This window comes from Triturus cristatus, chromosome 4_1 (assembly GCF_964204655.1).
Source record: "Triturus cristatus chromosome 4_1, aTriCri1.1, whole genome shotgun sequence".
Classification (NCBI taxonomy): domain Eukaryota; kingdom Metazoa; phylum Chordata; class Amphibia; order Caudata; family Salamandridae; genus Triturus; species Triturus cristatus.
Window position 1 is genome coordinate 317,494,799 of NC_140585.1, and position 22,500 is coordinate 317,517,298.

The 22,500-nt window shown below is 47.4% G+C and overlaps 1 protein-coding gene across 9 annotated transcripts in view; it reads right to left on the bottom strand.

Annotated features, from left to right (window-relative positions):
- Window positions 1-22,500, bottom strand: part of WNK1 (WNK lysine deficient protein kinase 1) — a 1,135,119-nt gene that overhangs the window by 929,772 nt on the left and 182,847 nt on the right. For all 9 annotated transcript variants that reach the window (XM_085652258.1, XM_085652261.1, XM_085652257.1 and 6 more), the window contains exon 2: window positions 11,990-12,162. In XM_085652258.1, coding sequence (XP_085508384.1) covers window positions 11,990-12,162 — 173 coding nt within the window. The remainder of the gene's footprint in view (window positions 1-11,989; window positions 12,163-22,500) is intronic.

The window sequence follows — 22,500 nt, forward strand, 5'->3', positions numbered from 1 at the left end:
AACTAACGCCCAGGTGGTGTTTACATGTGCAAAAATGCAACAAATAAATCAATACTATCACAAAATATGCAGCATTATACAACATAATATGCCTTTTCTTGCATCTCAATCTACTCAGCTCTGCCGCATAATTTGGCCCTGCCCTTTCGCATGATTCTAGTGTCCCCACCCTGATTCTATCTATCCGAAAACCATTTGGAGAGAGCAAACAAATATTTCCAACAGGATACAAGACGTGAAAAGAACCTAGAAAGTATGAATGAGCAAAACTATAAAATAAACAAGTAAAGCTTTAGGCGAAATGAATGCCTGCATTAACTACAAAAAACATGACAAACATGAAAAGTTTCACATTCATAGATAACTTTGCCATACAATAGCTTGATTTACACATAACAAGTAAGCACTGCTGCAGAATAACAAGATTACACTCTCATGAAGTACTGTTCAGTGCAACGGACCAGCGGTGCGTGAATAACTGCCTTACTCAAAAACATCTGGCAAAGAGTCAGTTCCGTTAATAATGTGTTTTGGCACCAAGGGGAAAAGTCTTCCGTTGGGGCTGACTAGGATCTCACGTGAAAACTAGGGACATGCAAATTGTTATTTTCAGACAGCTGTTCTTGGTAAATCATGGTTAACCCGTAAAAGGAGAGAAAGAGGCAACCTGGTATGGCTGGGTCTCTGTCCTCTGTTTATCGTCGTCTTTGCGTTTTCCCATGAAGGGCAGGGGAGGCGAGGAGGCTCCAGGGTGCCGCGGGCTCAGGACAGGCAGATCCTGTACCGACTGCCTGCAGGTATCGCTAAGCCTCATAAAATGTAAACAAAGAATGTACGTGTTGTTCACACTGGGGGAACCTCTTAGTTCCGTCATCGCGGTTTCTCTCAGAAGACAACGAAATGCAAAAGCCTTGAAGTAAAGACGAACGCCAGCACTTACCGCCGGTCAAACACCCTTACTGACTTCAGACAGATCTTTCAAGATATAGACTGCTTGTCAGCCACTTGGATTGTTTTACAAACATTTACACATAAATAGGTGTGAAAGTTAAGACGTGTGTGGTTCTGTTGGTTGTTTAATTTTCACCCCTCAAGAGCGACTAAAAATAAACCTGCTTTTTAACAAAACAAACAAGCGGTCTTCAACATGGACACGGACAGGGCGGAGCGAGGGGGTGCGCGGCTGCAAAAGTGGCAGCAGCTGCAGCGTCCACACGCTTAATGACCCGTGAAAGACCGATGGCGCCTGCGCGCGTGCATGAACGCAAGCGCTAGGCCAGCCAAAGCGTGGGGTAGCACTTTCAAAACCCACCTACTAAATGTCTCGCAGCGCATGCGCCGACTCAGCGAGACCTAAAAAAGTGACTGGGAGGCCCACAGGAAAAAGGCTTCTGACTTGATGTGAGCAAGAAAGGGCAGCACACCGGGATCGTTACAACGACCTATTGCTGTCTGTGCACCGCAGGAGTACAGTTGGCAGAGGTATATTCGGAGCCGCCTCGGGGACATATAGGAGCATCCCCTTAACAGACTACATTGATACACTGCGGCAACATGGTGAAAGACAAGGGGCTTAGAGCGCAAGCCAACAAAATGCTGAATTATACACAACCACTACCAGAGGAGAGAATACAGCAGGTTCCTGCAATGAGGCATCAGGAGGAGCATGGGGGAACCCCCTCCCTCACTGCAGATGTTTTGCAGGCGATACAATCTCCTCGGGACGATATAGTGCACAGAATTGATGCAGTGGACATTGATGTTAACCTGCTGGCTGCGACCTGCGAAAGGTGTCCAAAAGGGTGGCAACCACAGAGCAGAATGTTAACACATTGCAGACAGAGGCACGCACCCTTGAAGAAACTGTCATTGAACTCCAAAAGCGGGTGGGCAAACTCGATGACTGGGCAGAGGATTCCGAAGGAAGATCCTGGAAGAATAACCTGCGGTTCATGGGTTTCCCAGAGAGAGCAGAAGGACCCTCCGCTGAACTATTCCTGGAAGACTGGATTGTTAAGGTACTGGCCCCTAAAAGACTCTCCAAGCTTTTTAATGTGGAAAGAGCAAATAGGAAGATGCCCCTCCCCCCCACCGCCCCGGTGCATCGCAGAGATCCATTATTGCCCTTTTTTTTTTTAACTCCAGGACAGAGATGCAATCCTGCTGTTCACCCGTAAATAAGGGAACAATATTATTTGAGGGCCACCCCATATCAATTTATCCTGATTACACACAATGGGTCCAGGACCAGCGGAAAATGTTCCAAGCAGTTAAACAGCATCTACGTGACCTAACCATGAAATACAGCTTTCTGTTCCCCGCAAGGTTGCAGAGTTGAGAGAGCTGGTCGAACCCTGTTTTTCTTCTCTGCAGCAGAGGCAAGCGATTGGCTGGATTCTAATGGAAAGCCGGGGGCCTGCCTGGTTCCATCGACAGGGTCGTCCAGATCGTTCGCAGCGAGAGGACAGGCCCAAGACCGGAGGAGAAGGACATGGAAGAAGTCTTGTGCAGGCGACGGAAGTCCGAGGTAGATCAGAGTCTACCCTGATGGAACACTACAGGTATCAGAGACAGTGCTGAAATTGGAGGGGGCCATGCAGGATCTAGACATAGACCCTAGCATGACCGAGAACACTGCCGCTTGACCACGGTGATACAGATCGATACGAGGGCAGTATAGTTAAGTGATCCTGGGCTCTGGATCCAGGCGGGGGGGGCTAAAATTATATATATCATAAAGAACAAGTTACTTACCTTCGGTAACAATGTATCTGTAAGAGACATATGTAGTTAGAGATTCCTTACCTCAGAATTACCCCGAGGTGTCAGACTGGATCTGGTGAAATATTTTCTTAGCAGTACCCCTGCGAGTTGGTAGGTGGCGTTGGTCGACTCCACGTTCATCGTTGTGGCCGCTGGAATGACGTTGCGGTGTGTACTTATAGACGTCACCCCTGCGCGCGGTCAGTTCTGATACGGCTTTCTATGCCAGAAGAGCAGAGCCATGCAAGACACTGACCACTGGTGCACAAAACTAGGGCCCTAGAAGAGAGTACCTATCCCACGAAGTCAGTTCGCAGAACGGGGAGGATGGGTGGGGAGGTAAGGAATCTACAACAACATATGTCTCTTTCAGATATATCGTTACTGAAGGTAAGTTACTTGTATATCTGAAAGAGACTGTAGTTATAGATTCCTTACTTTAGAATAGATACCCCAGCAATGCCAACCCCGGAGGTGGGTCTGCGTACTAAGTTCACACCAGGAAGTCCTAGAGAACTGACGGCCGAAAAAGCCATCTCGCCGAACATGGCTGTCAAGGCAGTAATGCTTGGTGAACGTGTTCAAGGATGCCCACGTGGCCACCTGACAGATGTCAAGTAAGGGAACTCCATGTCCCAAAGCAGTAGTGGCTGCCGTCACCCTGGTAGACGGAGCGCACAGTCCCACTGGAGGTCCCTTCTTAGCCAAAGAATAGCAGATCTTAATACATAGGACAACCCATCGAGAGGTGGTACTTTTTGCACTGCCCGACATTTCTTAGCGCCCACATAACCCACGAAGTGTTGTTCGTCCACCCGGAAGTATTTTGTCAAGGTAGAAAGACAGCGCGCGCTTTGGGTCCAGACAGTGGAGTCTCTCCTCCTCCTTGGAAGTGTGCGGAGGCGAAAAGAAAGTGGGCAATGTGATGGTCTGACCTATGTGGAAGGAAGTAACCAATTTGGGCAAAAAGTAGGACCTAGCATGGAGGACTACTTTGTACGGATGGACAGCAAGAAAGGTAGGTTTGGAAGATAAAGACTGAAGCTCACTCACCCTGAGAGCAGAGGTGATGGCAAGCAAGAAAGCAGTCTTCAAAGTAAGGAGACAAAGAGGGCAATTATGTAGTGGCTCAAAGGGAGCACACATAAGATGAGTGAGCACAAGGTTCAAGTCCCACTGGGGCATTCCGAAAGGAGAAGGAGGAAAGAGATGAGTAATGCCCTTCAGAAACCTGTTAACAATCAGGGACTTGAAAAGAGAAGGTTGATCAGGAAGGCGAAGAAAGGCCAAAATGGCAGAAAGATAGCCCTTAAGAGTGGCCAGTGCGGAGCCCTGCTGGGCCAAAGAAAGAAGGAAGAGGAGAACCTCTGAAACAGGGGCAGAGAGGGGATCCACAGCCTTTGCTGTGCACCATGCCACAAATTTGTTCCATTTACAGGCGTATACCGTTTTGGTGGAGGGATACCTGGCTGCCAAGATAACGTTAGACTTCGGGAGGAAAGTTGAAAGCGGTCAGCTGTTGCCGCTCAATCTCCACGCAAGGAGGTGGAGGCTGGACAGATTCAGGAGGAGGACCGTCCCCTACTGCTGCGACAGAAGATCCTCCCAAAGAGGCAGTCTGATCTGAGCTCGGGGTACCAGACTCCTTGTGCCCAGTCCGGAGCCACACGAATGACTTGGGCCCGGTCGCGCTTGAAGGGTGTTGGGAGTGAAAAAGTGGGTAACCCGGGGCCAGGCAATCGTCAGGCAATCATCCTGGGCTGGGCTTGGAATAAGTGCCCAGAAGGATGTCAGTGAGGGCCTCATTGAAAGGCAGCAGGGGCTCCGAAGAGGCTGCTGCCGGCTGAAGCACCTCAGTCAGGAAGTTAATCCTGACTGCCACCATAGGAAGCTCAAGGCCCAAGGCCTCAGCCACCCTACCCAACACTACAGCATAGGAGGCTCCCTCCTCCGGAGCCACGGTAGAGAGAGAAAGCATACCAAGGTCTGGAGAGGTATGCAGACCACTAGCATCACCCAACTCCTCTCTCCAGTCCAGCTCTTCAAACTGGTCTGCTAGAGGGTCAACAGGCCCCTCTCAGTCCTCCTCACCTTCCTCTGGCTGCCAGTAAGGGAGGAAAGGAACACCAGGAAAGAACAGTGGTACAAAAGTACCGATCTGCGCCGGGACCATTGTCGGTCGACGCTAGACCGGCTCAGTGTCCAAAATGGGATTGAGGCTGGCGTCGACGCCGGTTGGGTGCACAACCTGCGTCAGGGGCATCATCACTGGATTTGGGGCCAGGGAAAGTACCGTGAGGTCGACCAGCACCGATCTGCATCCCGGCCGAGTCTGCGGGACCCATAGGCGCGCTGGCAGAGTTGGGCTGCCCAAAGATGCCATGAAGCGCTTCATAGAAAGCTCGAAGCTGGGCAGGGGACACTCAGGCTCCCGGAAAGGGAGGTAAGTGCGGAGTTGTCCCAGAAGCGCAGCCGGAGAGCGATGACACTCTGGGCCCCGCGTCGCTTCTTTGCCTTCTTCGTGTGCTTTGAATTACCCGATGAGTGCGAAGGCTTCGATGACGAGTGGTGTGGGCTCCGCGACGGGTCCCGCGACCTTGGCCTCGACCGGGACCTTGAGCAGTGCGGAGCTGACTGCCGGGCCTCCAGAAGCTTTTAGGACCGCTCCCGCAAAGACTTTGGGTTCATGGCCTGACAGTTGGAGCACGACTTCGGGTCGTGGTCGCGCACCAGGCATCAGAGACACACGAGGTGCAGATCTATGACACTTAAAAAAGAGAGAGACCCTTAAGTACCTAAAGGAACAGGATTTAAACAGAAAAGCACCAAATAATGTCCTCTGGGAATATTTTTCAAGCCCTATTGTTCAACATTTCACCAATTACCATACCACATCACACTTACCAAACATTCAAGCATACAGGTTACTATTCAGACCAACTGTCGCAATATGTTATATGGAAGGTTTTTAAAGTACTGTAATTTCATGTAGGAGTATTTTGCATGAAATGAACTTTTAACATGATACATTTTTAATAAATTGTGTTTACAGACGTACTATTTGAAAGTTTTTGTGCTAACACATCGCAACAGTTGGTCTGAATAATAACCCGTACGCTTGAATGTTTGGTAAGTGTGATATGGTATGGTAATTGGTGAACTGTTGAACAATAGGCCTTGAAAAACATGCCCACAGGACATTATTTGGTGCAGATCCATGACAGACATCAGCTTGTGACAGGAGTCACAAGGATTGAAGCCGGTCTGACGATGGGACATCCCTCGTGCACCAGGAGTCGAAAGACTCGAAAAAGATTTAGACAAAATTCAAAACAGTTTAGTCAAAAATTGACTAAGGGACACGGTGTCTCTGGATCTGCGCTGGCTGGCACGGAAAAAGAAAGAACAGACGTCAGCACGCAGGGGCGGCTTTTAAGTACACACAGCGAGGTCATCCGGGTGACCACGACGGCGAACTCTGAGTCGACCAACGCCACCTACTGACGCGCAGGGGTACAGCTAAGAAAAAAATGTCTCCGGATCCAGTCTGACTCCTGGGGGTAATTCTAAGTTAAGGAATCTATACCTACAGTCTCTTTGTGGTGGAAAGATACTGGAACTAGATGTATAGAAGAGAAATTTTTAATACGAGAAAAGAGCTATCAAGGGGGCTTCTACGGCAGAGGTTGGAGCCCATGTAGGGAGCTAGAGATTTAGGCCTCGCACCCTACCGGGTGCCAGGCCTTTAGCACAGCACCATTATGGGGGGGATATTCAACCACACATCTAAGAATGGTAACAAAGATACAGATATAATCAGAACAATGGTGATGTGGGTTTTTGTTATTTCCTGTTTTTAGAAAGGGTGGGAGGTGGTGCTGCATGAGCAAGTTTTTCTTCTTCACCGGAAAGGGGAATGGGACTCACAGGACTGCCCATGGGGAAGGAGATTGTTGGGTACACAGAAGTTGTTTAGGTTTTGAAAGGGGTGGGAGTGTTACTGATGCCGTGTCTGGTTATACTGCTTGAAAAAAAAAATTGCAGTGTGCGTGGAGGTGGGAGAAACGCAAAAGGAAGAATGCGGGGTGGATGGCGGGGATTGGATGAAATATTGCTTCACACGTGACTAAATTCATCACTTGGAATATTCGGGGTATGGCAGCATATGAGAAAGGAGAGGGTATTCACTTACCTAAAATGATAGACGATGGCGATGATATGTCTACAGGACACGCACATATGGGGTGACTATATTCCTTGTATCCATCGGAGGTGGAGAGGGCAACTATATGCCACTTCACATTTGGAGTTTGCACAGGGGGAGACTTATTTGTGTGGCACCCTTTCAACGCCTTCACCATGTGACAGACCCTGAAGGGCGATATGTGATTTTACATGGTAAATTTGAGGGGAGGGAATTATGCCTCATTAATGTCTGTGCCCCTAACTCTGACTGTCCAGCCTTCTTTCCTCAGTCATGGCAGCGGCAGCCCCTTACTTGGGGGTAGGAATAGTCCCGACGTGAGACTTTGTGTTCTTGACGAGAGAACACTAAACCCAAAATGACTGAGACCTTACTAGACATTATGCAGGGCATGCAGGTCCGAGATAAATGGAGGGAGCGCAACACCCCTAAACTGAAATTCTCCTGTCACACTCTTTCCCCCCCCCCACCCCAAAATACCTTTAGTCGATTGGACTATTGTTGTCCTTCACCCGAGCTGTATCCCGATGTAGCAGGAATGACCTACCTGTCCCGCTATTTGTCTGACCACTCATCGACCTTGCTCAGTTTGGATCGGCTGGCGATACAGTTGTGGCAACTTAGAGCAGAGGCGTTGTCAGACACCCCCACACCCCATACGCGGCTAAAATCTCAGATTCTCTATCGCAGTGCTTCAAAGACAACTGGGGGACTGCGTCCAGCAGGAAGCTGAGGAGGAAGGCTATAATGGTAGTTATCCGGGGGTTTGTATAAAAACAAAATAGGGGTACAACACCAGTTGGAGCAAGATATCAAAATGTAAGAACGACAGCAGCTGGAGGCGGCCCTACCTACAGCTCCTCACGTAATGGGAGAATGGTGCACTGCCCGAGAGGCTCTGCTGGATTCCTGGGGCAGATTCGAAAAACAGCGTTTACACATGAAGGGGGACAAAACAGGGGCTCTCCTTGCGAGACTTCTAAAAAAATAAAAAAAAAATAAAAAAAAATAAGAGACCTCCGTAATGCCGATACTACAGCTACAAAATAGCAATGGAGAATTATTAAGCACCCAACCAGCGATCACTAGCACGTTGGCCAAACACTTAGCCACCGTCTATCAGAACAAACTCCCCCTGCCTCAAGCGGCAATACAAAATTTCTTTTTTTTTTTCCCCATAGTTTTTATATAGCGCAAACTTGACCCGAATCCAATCAGGTATCAGAGCACTTTACATAGCAGCAGTTACGTTACATGAGGACACACATTAATTTTTTGTTAGGCACAGGGAGATTAGCGTCATTACCGAGACTCAAACCCAGGTCCAAGGTCGAGAGCCCTAGACGTTAGGCCAACTCCTCTCCCCATTCTTAGATACGATAGCTCTGCCGCGGTTGGATCATGATGCGGTGGCAATACTGGGGGCCCCGATCATCAAAAAAGAAGTATTAGCAGCCATCAGACGTCTTAAACCGGTTCATAGTCCTGGGAGCGACGGACTCCCGGCAGAGTTTTAGCAATGGTTCGCTCAACTTCTAGCGGATCGCCTCTTAGAAGTGTTCAATGAGGCATTGGAAAGGCAGTGGTGACCATGATATTAAAACCTGATAAGAACCCCCTATTGTTTGGTTTACACAGGCTGATTTCACTCCTAAACTTAAGCTTCAGAGCGGGATACTGGTGGCCTGCCGCATATGCCCAAACTCGTAGACCCGGACCAGGCTGGGTGCATACCACAGCGAAACACCACACACAATCTGCGACGACTAGCACGTTTGGCATGCTCAGTGTCTTAGGCCCAAGGTTTGCACTCCAACAATGCTCAATATGGAGCAAGCCTTCGACTCCGTGGAGTGGGAATATGTCTGGTCAGTTCTGCAATGACTTGGAGTGGGAAGGGTGTTCCTTAAATAGGTCCAAGTGCTGTATAAATACCCAGTAGTCCAGATTCGGCTTGGGGAAATGGTGTTGGAGCAGTTTGCACTGGCACAGGGTACCCAACAGAGTTTCCCCCTTTTCGCCGCTCCTCTTCGCAGCGGCAATGGAGCCCCTGGCAGCAGCTCTGAGGGAAAAGATGGGTGGATGGGTCAATTCCCCAGGGCGACACAACTCACGTAGTCTCCCTATATGCCGATGATACATTGGTAAAAAAACGTCAAGCAACCTGGGCGGTACAGGTTCTGCTCACGGAGTTGCTGAAATTTGGGGCAATATCAGGACTCCGTATATGTCCAGAAAAATCCAAGCTAATTCCTGTTGGGAGACAGGCAAGAGGGTCAAAAGATGAATTATCAGAGGTGGGCCTTCCTTCGGTGACTGACGGAACAAAATACTTAGGAATTCGTCTGATGCATACGGCTCCTTCCTACTTGGAGAACATAGGAAAAGTAATGGAGGGTACATGTGGCTCCATAAGATTTTGGAAGGACTAACCTCTGTCCCTAATAGGGTGAGTACCAATCATAAAAATGGTTTTTTTACCCCGATGCCTCTACACTCTTCGGCACTCCCTGTACTGGATCCCTAGACATTATTTCTCAACACTAGATAGTCTGCTGGTGGAGCTCCTATAGGAAAACAAGCGCAAACGAATACGGATAATTTCAAAGAAAATGGAAAGATGGAGGTTTGGAGGCACCTCGGTTAGAGCTATATTATATGACCGAACAACTGCAACATGAAGTCCACTGGCTGGATGAAAATGATAATTGAGAAACGCGACTCTTGCCTGACACGTATGGCGATCATTCCCGGCCAGAAGTTCTAATGCTTGGTGCCAGAATTCCCAAGACTTACCTATACATCATACAACACGTGGCTACGGTGTGGGAGACCGCAGTCAGGGGGGTGATACAGCATGCGCCCAATGCCCCGAACATGCCGCTATGGGTGGTGAAACCCTTCAAGCATATAGCACTATGTCGATCTGGAAGTGGAAGGACAGAGGATGCCTCATGATGGAAGACCTTTATGACAACAGACAGTTTCTAACATGGGAGGCAGCGGAAGCCGCCTTTGACCTGGGAACAGGGCAGTTCCTGTAATATGGAAAGATATCAGGGGTCGCCCGAGAACTATGGCACTCTTTTCCTGAGGAGCCCCCAAGTACCTCGGTGTTAACAGTGTTTTACATGACACAGGGACAATATCTAATTTTCCACATCTATAGAGAACTCCGCAACGACCTCTCTAGGGGGACCCTCCCGGTACAGACAAGGTTGGAGAAAGCGGTAGAAAACCCATATCAGAGCGAGAGTGGTCGAAAGTCCATGAAGGCATCCGGGAGATGAGCTCTAATGTGCGATATAAACTAATAAAATACAATGTTGTACATCAAGTATATCTAACCCCGCAGACTCTAGGTAGAATTTACCCGGGCCATTTAAGCGCATGCCCCCGGTGTGGGGAGACAGAGGCACATTTCTTACACATAAGGACCTGCTCGACACTAACACAATATTGGGAAAGTACACTGGTCGACTGCAAATGGCTACGGGATGGATAATCCCCAGGGAAATACGGTCAGTGCTGTTGGGACTGCTACCCACTCCCAAGACTAAGAAACGAAGTAGACGGATTGATCTTCTAGGGTTAGTTCTAGCGAAGAGGTGTGTTGCTATCACATGGTTGAGTCTGGTCCCCGGAGGATGGATGTGTGGTTGTGGGCATGTGTGAATGGCCGACTGCTGAACCGATTCGTATGAAGCATGTCCGAAATGATAAAAAGCTTGAAGACGATACCCGAGCTTGGGCAGCTGCGATAGCAGACTGGAGAGATCCGTATGTCTCGGATGAGGACGACCGTTAATGTAGCATTGGAGAATATGGCTGGTCTCAAACGACTGAAGGGTGAAAGCGAACAGGTGGGGAGCTAGATAAATCTCTGAGATAATTAAAACCCCCTTAAGACTCACACACTGACAACTAGGAACACGGGAAGGGAGGGAGGAGATCGGGAGCTATCTTTTTTTCGTTGGCATGGAAATCACAGCATGGAATCGAACAAGGTGATCCCACCTAAAGTGGTCATGGATACACATGGAATATATTTGTGAATGCAGAAGACAAAGGGAGGGTGGGAAACAGAGGTCCACACGATATGAATCCTGATTGTGTATCTTGCCTCTATGAATTAAAAATGCCAATAAAGTGGTTTAAGAAAAAAAACTAGCATACCCTACTTTTACACACTCCTTAAGGTCCATAAAAACCTGGAAGGCCAATTGTTTTGGGAATTGGGTCCATCCCAGAACCTTGTCACAGTTATGTGACTTTATCTCCAGCCCCCTCCCCCTATGCGAAAAAAATGCCCACATTTTTACAAGATACGAAAGATCTCCTCAATTTGATAAAATATGTTCCCTTCAATGACAGCAGTGAAATACTGATCAGTTTGGAAGTGGAGTTCTTGTATACTAACATTTCCCAGGAAGCAACCCTGGAATTTGTAGACAAGATCTTGAATGACAGACTGGAAGCACATGACCCAAGGGGCCTTTGTACTTGATCTGGCCCACTTAGCTCTGTCAAGCAACTTCTTTGAATTTGAGTGGGAGTATTTCCTCCAAATACATGGGACTTCCAAGGGGAGCACGCTGGCTCCCAGTTTGGCATGCCTCTATGTCCATTCATTTGAATCAGAGTACGTCCTACATCATCTGAACTCTTTTAGGGAACAAACTCGTTCGACTCTGCGCTACCCCAAATACTAAGTGCATACTATGCCCACCACATTATTTACAGTGTACATGTACCCCTCATGCAACCCATTCATGTATGTCTTTACATCCTTCTTTGACCTCCCCTGAACTCTAGTAGTAAATGCAGTAAGTGTCAGAGGGACCGTTATTTTACAACACTGATTAGATTTATCGGTCATACTTTAAGTCACCACTGTTCTTCTGGGTGCCCTTACGAGAAATCCCAAATTGCAAGATATCCACTGCATCTATTCTATTTTCCCTGAAACTACAAAATCCCTGCTTAGTTGCAGCGTTTACCTGAATTGTAAAGGCGACTTACGTTTTTAGTGTGCCAGATGTCATCAGTTCCGTTACCAAGACAATGAATTTCTTTCCCTTCAAAGTTGATTCCCAAGAGTCATAGAAACGAACAATATTTGGATGCTGCAATCCCTTCAGCATGCCGGCCTCCTCCTTAAATCTTTGACGCTCAGACTTGGATAACTTCCGGTCCTAATTAACAGGACAAAAAATTCACATTTAGAAGACAATATACTATATTACTCCATCCTCTGCACCCTCTCCTAACAATGGGCAAGCTTGACAAGACAGACAGACAGACACACACACACACACACACACACTCCCTCCCCCCTCCCCCCCCCCAACGGAGTGACCGATTTTCAGAATTAACAAATAAATATTGTCAAAGCCAGTAGGTCTTGGATTTCAGTGGTGTTACCTGATCTATTGGCTTTGCCAATGCCTATTTGCCGATGCTGTTCCACTTTGGAAAAAGTAAAGCAAAGTGCTTCTTTGACAAGGCGGAATAGCACCTGCAAAGGAAAAAAAAAAATATAAGTGCAATGACTAATACATGCGTATGCATTATCATCTACAACAAAGCTCCAAGGAGAATATAGCGCCACGAACTGTAGGAAAGTGAACGCCATTTCCTCTAACCACAAAGGAAGAGCAGGAGAAGGGTACTCTCAAGGCATCAATATGCAGAGTTGCAGAGAACGAGAAAAAACGACACCAGTGGAACTGTGCCAGCTGGGGTGCTACTTAGACTGGGGTGACGGAACAAAGGGGACAAACTATCGGGAGCAAAGACGGGACGGCCATCTACCCACATGTAGAATAAATGAGACCCCAATCTTACCACATTAGGACAAATGTTTCTGTCCCGGATTAAAGAAATGTAGGTGCTAAGGTCCAGAGACAGTTAAGTACTTAAGAGAACAAAGAACAGGTCATCAGACCTCGCTATCCATTAGCGCCAGGATGCTCCTTCAGGAGCGACAGCGGAGCTTTACAAATATTTCAATCAAATCACATGAAAGAAATCCCAATAGTACTTCAAATTATTCGGTTAAGGAGCTCTCTATGCCACAATGATCGCAGAACACAACTGAGAGAAGGTGAAATTGTACTGTAGCGGAAGGCGGTTCAGAATGAGCAGAGATCCGACAGTAGATACAACATAGGAACTCAACAAGTGAAAGGCAAGCAGGATCCCATCACTACCCTCCCCACTGTACCCATTGGGCAATTACCAGGGGACTGGTACTCCTCAGACTAGAAAAGGCAATTGGGAGGCAAAAGAGGACAGAGGAAAAATCGATCATCAATAACAGACCCTTCTCTGAGACAACAGGTTATTAACTATACCCCTTGACCCACCTGCATTACACTCAGCGCAGACTCCGCGGGGTTGAGGCCACAGGCAACCTCTGAAGGCAGCCCAGCAAAGGCCCAACATAATCAAGAAAAGGTCCGAGGCATGCAGGCTTCTACCACTGCCTCCCCACCCCCCACTCTACAAACAACATGATCCCAGGGGTCATAACATATTTACACTTAGGACCCCCACATCACAACTTAACTACGACACTTAGAATGAACCCTTGGAGAATGGAGGTTGCAGGTAATAGAGAGCACCGGCAAGTGAAGCCCCCTCAACAAAAACCATGCACACTGCCAGCCGGGCACAGGAAGTGCAGAGATCCTAGCAGGAGAAGCTGGCATAGTCTATGGAGGTTGAGGAGTAGTGAGGGCCCTCTTACAGCTCCTTTATTATCACTGACTCGTCATAAACTGGGTGCCGCTCCTCTGGTTTAGAACTCTGCATCTTGTGGTACACCAGAGGGTTGCTGATCTGCTGGGATTGGTCTCAAAATGTTTTTGCCTGCTGTATCTCCATTTTGATCTCTGCTAAGGGTCCTTAGTCTGCGCTTGTTTGCAGAATCACACTGGCTCTCAAAGCAAGTGACCAAAACTTGCACAAACATGGCCAACAATCCTAGAGATAGGTAAGATGGTTTATAAAACCACCCTTTCATTCTATTCTGCCAATAACTACGACACAGGTATCATTAGGCAAGAAATGACTGCTGTCCTCGACTGCAAAGAGAAGGCAGAATATGTTCCTTGTACTGTGGATTGTACTGAAAACACCTTCAGAGATGAAGAGACATTAATACAAAACATTCTACATTTTAACCTGCAAAATGCCTCACTGAACTAACTCTCCTCATTGACATATGCGGTGATTGGGAAGTCAGCAATTTGAAACCAGAGATAAGCAAATACAACCTTCCAATGTAGTCCTTTTCACACAGGCCTGCAAACCACCTAAACCATCACAAGTAGACCCACTCAGCCACTCATTGAAGCATGATGGATCCCACTTACAACAAAAGACTACAACAAGACAGTGGTAACTCCTTTAGAACAATATCTACAGAATCTCTCTAAATCTGCTGCGAAAAATCTTAAACAATCTACTCAAAGAAATACTGAAGACCCTCATAGCATATATCTACAATAGTGCCCTGAAAAGGCCAACAAAAACTGGCCTTATCTTCTACAAAAGACGGCCGGACAAATGGACAGTCCTCTTCTGGTGACCAACTATCAAAATCCCATATGGATGGAAACTAACTATAGCTCCTTCCAGAAATTTCAGAGGTGATACTGTCATTTTCATCTACAGAAAAGGAAACATCTTGGTCGAAGCAGTCGAACACAACCTACTGCTCTCTGACCAATACTTCTCTACACTATATGACTCTCTAAACTGCGCACACAGCCAAAATAGCCACCCATAACAACCACATCACAGTATCAATAAAACTTCCCGTAGCCAAATAAGACACAGCAGTGCCATACATCCTAAGAGCTCTCCCACACTATGCTGCAAACCACAAAGAACGCTCAACTCCCGCTCAAAACCACTATACCTCATGTTACGCACCTTAGTCACTTAACCCCTTCGCTACGGCGGGAATTCTGCCGCAGCGCTGGGGGGGGTTGGGGGGCAGCGCGGTGGCGCTGTGCTCATGACGGAGCCACTCCGTCATGAGCCACGGTTGAGCTGTGCTCATGACGGAGTGGTTCCGTCATGACTCCGCCCAGTTGCATTGTCCCCCCCCGCACAGGCGGGGAAACAGCGCCGCGTGGGCGGAACCACTCCGTCATGAGCACACGGCAACCGTGGCTCATGACGTAATGGCTCCGTCATGAGCAGGGGAGGGGTTAAGGAAGCACCAACCTAGCCAACACCCGACCAAACTAGCCACACCTTAATTTACAGACAGAACCCCCACACTGAGGTTCAACTTACTAACAGCTCGCTTATCAAACCATACCTGCACAACACCACACCTGTGCTCATGAACAGCTCTCCAAGAGCTCTGAACCCAATAAACATCCCGACAACACGTGTCGTCCCAGATCACAATACCCATCACCCGACATAGGACACACTCATAACAACCAACCATTTCCAGTATGCCTTCAACAGCCTTTTGCACAGCACTCCTACCAACACTAACCTAACTGGGGACACAATACCCACTGCATCCACAGCACTCCCATCCCTCCATCACCTTTCAAAACTAATCACAGCCTCAATCCACCTTTTGGAAACCAATCTCTTTTGACCTCCCAAAGTCCCACGGGTTATCGTACAATTATACACAGGCCTGACAAAAACAAGATGATTCCAGCGACAGCCCGCCAAGACCCTAGCAGACCCAACTGTACATGGGACAACCAAACTCTAATCAAGAAAGCCCTAGGCGGAAAGCTGCAACCCTGGAAAATACAAGACGACCCCTGAAGAACTGCACCACTCAATGATGAAAACCAAACCCTACCCCTTCGTAAATCATCCACCCCAACTACTGTGGCTATTGTAACCAGAATAGACATCAAGCTTGATGTACTGAGAAAGGAAGAAATTATCTTGCCTCCCACATAATAACAATCTGAAAATCAACCAGTGTGGTGGTACTCTTACTCTAAGATCATTTCAACAATGGAGACAGCCAGATCAACGGAGAAAGCCAGATTAACACCATGCCTACTATACCCCAAAGCCACCACTCAAACAGACCCCGATTAGCAGACAACAAAATGTCAAAAAAAGAAGCGCCCGCCCTTTTTGAACACTACAATGCCAGTCTCAAGCAGTCCACTCAAATCTTAACTTCTACAATGCTCTTATTCATGGGTGTCAGCAGAGGCAAACCACCAGACTATCGACTCACTATACCACCATAGATACACTCCTGGGGCATGGTTTGTGGTGGGACATGCATGGCGTCTTCCTGGCTAACTCTGGAAGCGAGCCCCTCTCGCCCAGCTATGCCGGTGTACTAACCGTGTCCCTTTAGGCTCCTAAGGAGGGGCGCTGAAGGCTAGCAACCTGTGGCAATGACAGAGGGCCGCTTCTGTGGATAGTGCAAAAAACACTGCTGCGCGTGGCAAAAGAAGGGGCGGTGGCTGCAATTGATGCAAGGCCACTCAGTGCCTGGAGGAACAAGCATTGGCATAGCCAATAGGTCTCACCTTTGGGACCTTATAAGTGTTTAACCATGCAACAGTTAATGTTGTTGCACCAAGGATATTGTGCTGCATATCTTAATACTTATAAAGGTCCCATAGGTGAGACATATAAAGTATAAAAAAGTATAAAAAAGGTTTATAAAGCGCTCGAATACCATGTGGTGTCTTGGCGCTGTGGTGTGAATGACTTACAGGGGAGTAGATTACAGCTGGGCCTGGAATAGGTGATGCTTAAGCAATTTTCTGAAAAGGACATAGCTAGGTTGTAGTCGCAACTCGACAGGCAATTGGTTCCATAGTCTCGCTGCACAGATGGCGAAGGAGCGCCCGCCCCATCTGGCAAGATTGAATCTGGAGATACACATAAGGCCAAGGTTGGCCGATCGCAGAGCACGGAGCGGAGTATAGGGTATTAACCGGTCAGTCCCATCATTCGCACCCCCGCCAAAACGAGCCCGATGCACCAAACAAAGTGCCTTGAACTCGATTCTTTGTTGAACCGGGAGCCAGTGGAGGGAATTCCTTCCTGCAGAGGTAGAGCAGCCCCTGGGTAGATTAAGAATAACCCGAACTGCGGCGTTCTGCAAAGATTGAAGCTTTCTGACCTGAAATTTGTCGGTGCCCAGAAACAGGGCATTACAGTAGTCCAGTCTGGACATGAAAAGAGCAGCCATCACAGTCTTCTGTAATGCCAGAGGTATATAAGGAAGAATCTTCCGCAGAGTTTTGAGCAGAAAAAAACAGGAGGACGCAAGGCTGTTGACCTGAGCTGACATGTTTAGCTTTTGATCAAAAACCACCCCCATATTCCTCACCTTAGTGACTGGAAGGGGACATTGCCCGGCTGCCACAGGCCACCAGAAAGAGTTCCAAACTGATGGCCCCTTCCCAAACTCCATCACTTCTGTTTTTTCGGTGTTTATTTTAAAAAAACTCCGATGCATCCATGTCATCACATCGGAGAGACAGGCGTGGAATTTGGCCGCTATTTGTTCAGGATGCTCAACAGCCGATATCACTAGCTGTGAGTCATCGGCATAGGACACCAACGTGAAACCATGCTTCCTAACCAAGCTGGCCAAGGGTTTAACATAAATGTTAAATAAGGAGGGGGAAAGGGCTGAACCCTGGGGGACACCACAAGGTAGAGAGAAGCTGTCCGAATGTAGACCAGCCCAATTTAAGCGTTGGGTTCTGTTTTCCAGGAAGGAAGAGAGCAGAGTCAGGGCTCGGCCTACAATCCCCACCTCCTGGAGGCGCTGGATCAGCACCCTATGGTTCACAGTATCGAACGCAGCAGACAAATCAAGAAGGACGAGAATAGCTCGCCCCCCTTTGTCTACTGTCGCCCGAATCCCTTCAGCTGCAGTTAAGAGGGCAGACTTTGTGGAATGCCTAGGCCGAAAACCGTGCTGGGACCTGTCCAGCAGGGTGTTTTCGTCCAAGTACCCCATCAGTTGTTGATTGATAGCCTTCTCAGCAACTTTAGCCATCAGAGGAAGGCCCGAGATGGGGCGATAATTCTTAGGTTCAGAGGGTCCAAGGAGGCCTTTTTGAGGAGGGGTTTAACACAGGCAGCCTTCCAGGCAGCTGGAAAGGTACCTGATGCTAGTACCTGATTAATTAGGGTTGTAAGACATGGCACTATCCTATCCGCCACCAGATGAAAAATGTGCGGAGGGCATGGGTCAGAGGCGGCACCTGATTTTATGGAGCCTAATAGTGTCAAAACCTCCTTATTAGTTAAGGGATCGAAAGTGGTCAGCCTGCAAATAGGCGGCTCCTGCTGAAAATCCAAAGTGGGGGATCCCAGAGTATTTGATAGATCCTCATAGATAGCAGTAACCTTAGTGTGAAAAAAAGGAGGCAAGCTTGCCCTTTGTTGCTTTAGGGCCTAAAACACCATAGCTACGCCCTGCTTTAGGGCCTAAAACACCATAGCTACGCTCATGGCTGTGTTCTGTTGAAACTTGCCTAAGCAAATATGAGTCAGTCAAAATTTGGGGCTGTTCATGGATATAAAAGTGTACAAAATTTCAAATATTGCAAATCCCAACTTTTTAGAACCAGAGAGGCAGAAATATAGCGGACTTCGCAGCCGTTGAAAGGGAGCATTGAGCAGCTCCTAACCTGGATAGCAAGCTGGCGCAAAGAAGATGACTGCCATTAGAATACTAATGGGCAAACACAGGAAGAGTGGGGACGCGAGGGCTCACGCGGCCGTCCTTCCCACAGTGCCATGTGATCTGTGTAATTATGATGCGAGGAGCAGGCTGTGCAGTACTTTGAGACACTGTTTGTGGTGGTGAAAATGCTGTGTTCCACTTGGATGGCAAGCCAGCAGATGCGGATCGTACCGCGCCAGACGAAGTGAAGAGGAAGAAACCGGGGAGGGAGGAAGTCAGCAGCTGACACTCTGAGATGACGGAGGTGGAGGAAATCTGTTCAACCAGTTACATGCGATCCAGACGGGTAAAGTGGCATGCTGTGTGTCTTCTAGACCAAAGGTACTGCCCCCATCCTAAAAAGAGTTTGAACACGTATACAACGGCAATTCGCCTCTGGATACTAAGTCACCTTTATGCAAAACGGATACTAATATTCAAACTCTCTCCAAGTACTCATAATTCGTAAACCAAGAAAATGAATCAAGGGTATCCCAACATATCGAGAAAAACCTTAGTGCCACAATATGGAACTTGAACATATCTTGGTAAAAAAAAATACAAATACACTGTGGGAACAAAACCTAACAAACAGTGTTTTTCTGCGTACATTTTTGTCTCTTTGACATCGGTTTCACATTAGTTGGCGGCCGTGCCAAAGCCGTATTTTATTTAGTATCAGAAGACCTAAATCTAATTAAAACATGGTTTAGAAAACTCTGAAAAGCACACACCCTCACAAACAGGAGCAAAACCCAAACAAAAACACTGCGTTTTTGATATACAGAGGATTAAAGGTTTTTACAAACAAAAGCAGAAAAAAAATACATTCAGGGTTAAAAGGACAAAAGCTGCACGCAGCTGAGAAGCATTAGTGTATTTTTTTTTTACTTTCATCAGCGACCGGTATCTACTAATCAAGCAAGGACCCTAGGCCGAAAAACATATGGCGTCGGGTCCAGTATTATGGGCTCCAACAGCATTCCTTCACTGACCTCTGTCATTGGTTCATTTCTTAAGAGCTACAGTTTATCTTCCTCAGCTATACTCTACGTAGCCTCCGTGATTGTCTCTTTTATCTCGTGGTCACGTACTGCAGCTACACCGAGCCCGAATAGAGGCAATAAAAGCTGCGCGGTAGCAAGGTTAATTCCTGACACTCCGAGAACAGGAAGAACAAATTGAGATCACAGCAGACATGAGTGGTGAAAAAGCGCCCGCAAAACCTCACCTTAACGTGGTTATTATTGGCCATGTGGATTGGGGCAAGTCCACCACCACCGGACACATGATCTATAAGTGTGGGGGGCTGGAGCCGCGACCCAACCCAAGCACGCGAGTGGTGCACGCGCACGCCACAGCGAGCTATCTGTTTTCTATTATCACGCCCGTGTCTGGGCACAATAATTTAAAACAGATGGCGCCCGTGCGGGTAACCGCAAGCAATAGCCCGTGGGAGGAGCAAAGGTGGAACATGCACCCGCCTTTGCACAATTGTGTGCGGCCTTCTTAGAAAGACGCACGCAAAGGCCAATAGCCTGTGACACAAACAAAAACACACGCACAAGCGTGTGGTCAGATTTTTGAAGCCCCTTACAAAAAGTCGAGCAGAGCAGCGCATGCGCGCTGGCTCAGGCCAGACCTAATAAAAAGGAGGCCGCACTCAAGTAGTGGTCCAGTGACCCAGCACACTATGGAGCAATGTAAGCCAACAGCTTGCGGCCCGCAGACTTCAGACTCCGACTGGCTATACTGAATAGGACTGTGCACCACCAACACTGAACCTAGGGGCATGTGTCAGGTGCACCAGCAAACTAACGCATTATTGGGGCAATAAAGGTCAGATTCATAGTGCTCCCCACAGACTTCCTTGCACACCAGTGAAGAAGCCTGGAATGCAAGGGTGCCAACAGTAATCTTGTAAGCTTGTACCTGTGTATGTAGGATTGGTGCCCCTGTCCTGTGACTCTCGGTGTCCGACACAAAAGCACTTCAGGCGGACCAAGCAGAGGAGGATTGAGGACTGCTGGGAGGACAAGTTCCGCTAATGCCAGGGTGCTGTGACCTGCAAAACCCATTGGAACATCCAAGAAGAGCAAGGGCGCACACCCACTAACTAAAGAGGACCTGCAGGTCTGCTATGGTGACTTGAATGATACAATAGAGAACATGCTAACCACTCAGATGCAGGCACTGAAATCTGATATGGCCTCAGCCCTGGTAGACAAGATGAAAGACCTCCAGGCGTTGGGGAAATGGATGGCTATGAACAAACACAACCTTATGGCAATGAGCTACGAGTTAGAGAACAAGCATTTACAATGCAATGGTCTCGGCATTGTTAAAGTTAGAGCTATTGGCATTGCTCATGACATTATTTTTGTTTATGTTTTTGTTTTTAAAACATTTTAAAGAAACGGCATTGTTATTTACAATGCGAATAGCTTAAGCTGTCAAAAGCAGTCCCAATGCTGACAACACTGGGTACAGAAAAATATCTTGCGTAGAAAACACCAGTACCACCAAAGTCTCGCTATCCTTTATAAACCTTTTGCATTACAGCCTTACCTAGCGCCACTATCACACATATCTGCCTCAAACTACAACATAATATTCTATAAGGATATAGAAGACCACTGACTTAGAATGAGCATCTTCAGGGCATCAAGCGGGTATATACAATTATGGAAACGTAGTCACAGCCTGTTCGAACAGCAACCCCAAAGTGAAAGTTGGTTAAGCAAATTTGTGTTCATCAGATCTAGTTTTCCAACTTTACCAATGAGGGACACCTGTTATAGATCTCTTATGCGTGTGGCCCAAATCACGGTTCCCTACTGTGGATATAGGTTGAAGGCAGGTATTTAATTTTGCAATATTAGCTGTGAAACCGTGCTCATGACCAACATACTATTCTTTTGAAGTGAAAACCAGGTGTATGAACCCTTTGAAATTTCAAAAGATCAATGGAGAGCCACAAGTATCAGCTAGCCACTTTTGAGAAAGTGTGAAGTGTTGTTCTGAATACTACTAAGAACACGTGTGATGTTTTTGGTTGAGCTGAAATTAAACTACACGAATGTACCAACGCCTCTACATTTTGTGAGGTAAGCTGACATACCAAGCGATTATTACCGTTCTTTTCCAAACAATGGAAAAACAAAATTACAACAAAACCTAGTCATGTGTTATAAAACTGAAGCGCGATTACGTACTAGCAATAACTACACAGAAGATCGTGCACACATTGATGGCCAATGCAACTACCCATGTTTGATGAAACATTCATTTGTACTGCACACCAGCATTTATATGGCGCTTCAAATTCCTAATCAAGTAGTGAAGCGATGTTATTTATGAATTTCAGAAAACTGGGAACTTTTCTAGCTTTTTTGCAACAACTAGGGGCCTAGATTTACAAGCCCCTTGCAACACTTTTACGCCACCGTTGCGTCACTTTTGTGAAGCAGCAGTGTCGTAAACAATGAGCCACATTCACAACGTGACACATCTATGGAGATGCATCGCGTTGTAAAGCCCTGCACCACATACCTGCTTGAGGTATAATGTATCAGAGTGGGCGTTGACGCAAGAAAGATACGTAAAAGCGACTCAGTGAAATCTATAAGATTTAACCAAGTCACTTTTACGACGCCACCGAGTCAAAACCTTACGCCTGCTTGAAGCAGGCGCAAGGAGGGACAGCATAATAGAAATAGGCATTCTGAAGCATTGCTGGAGTTGCGTCGTGCTTGCGACATGACTCCAGCAATGTGTTGCCTCTATGCCAATGGATGCATCACGCATCTGTCAATCCTTGCGCAACGGTGCA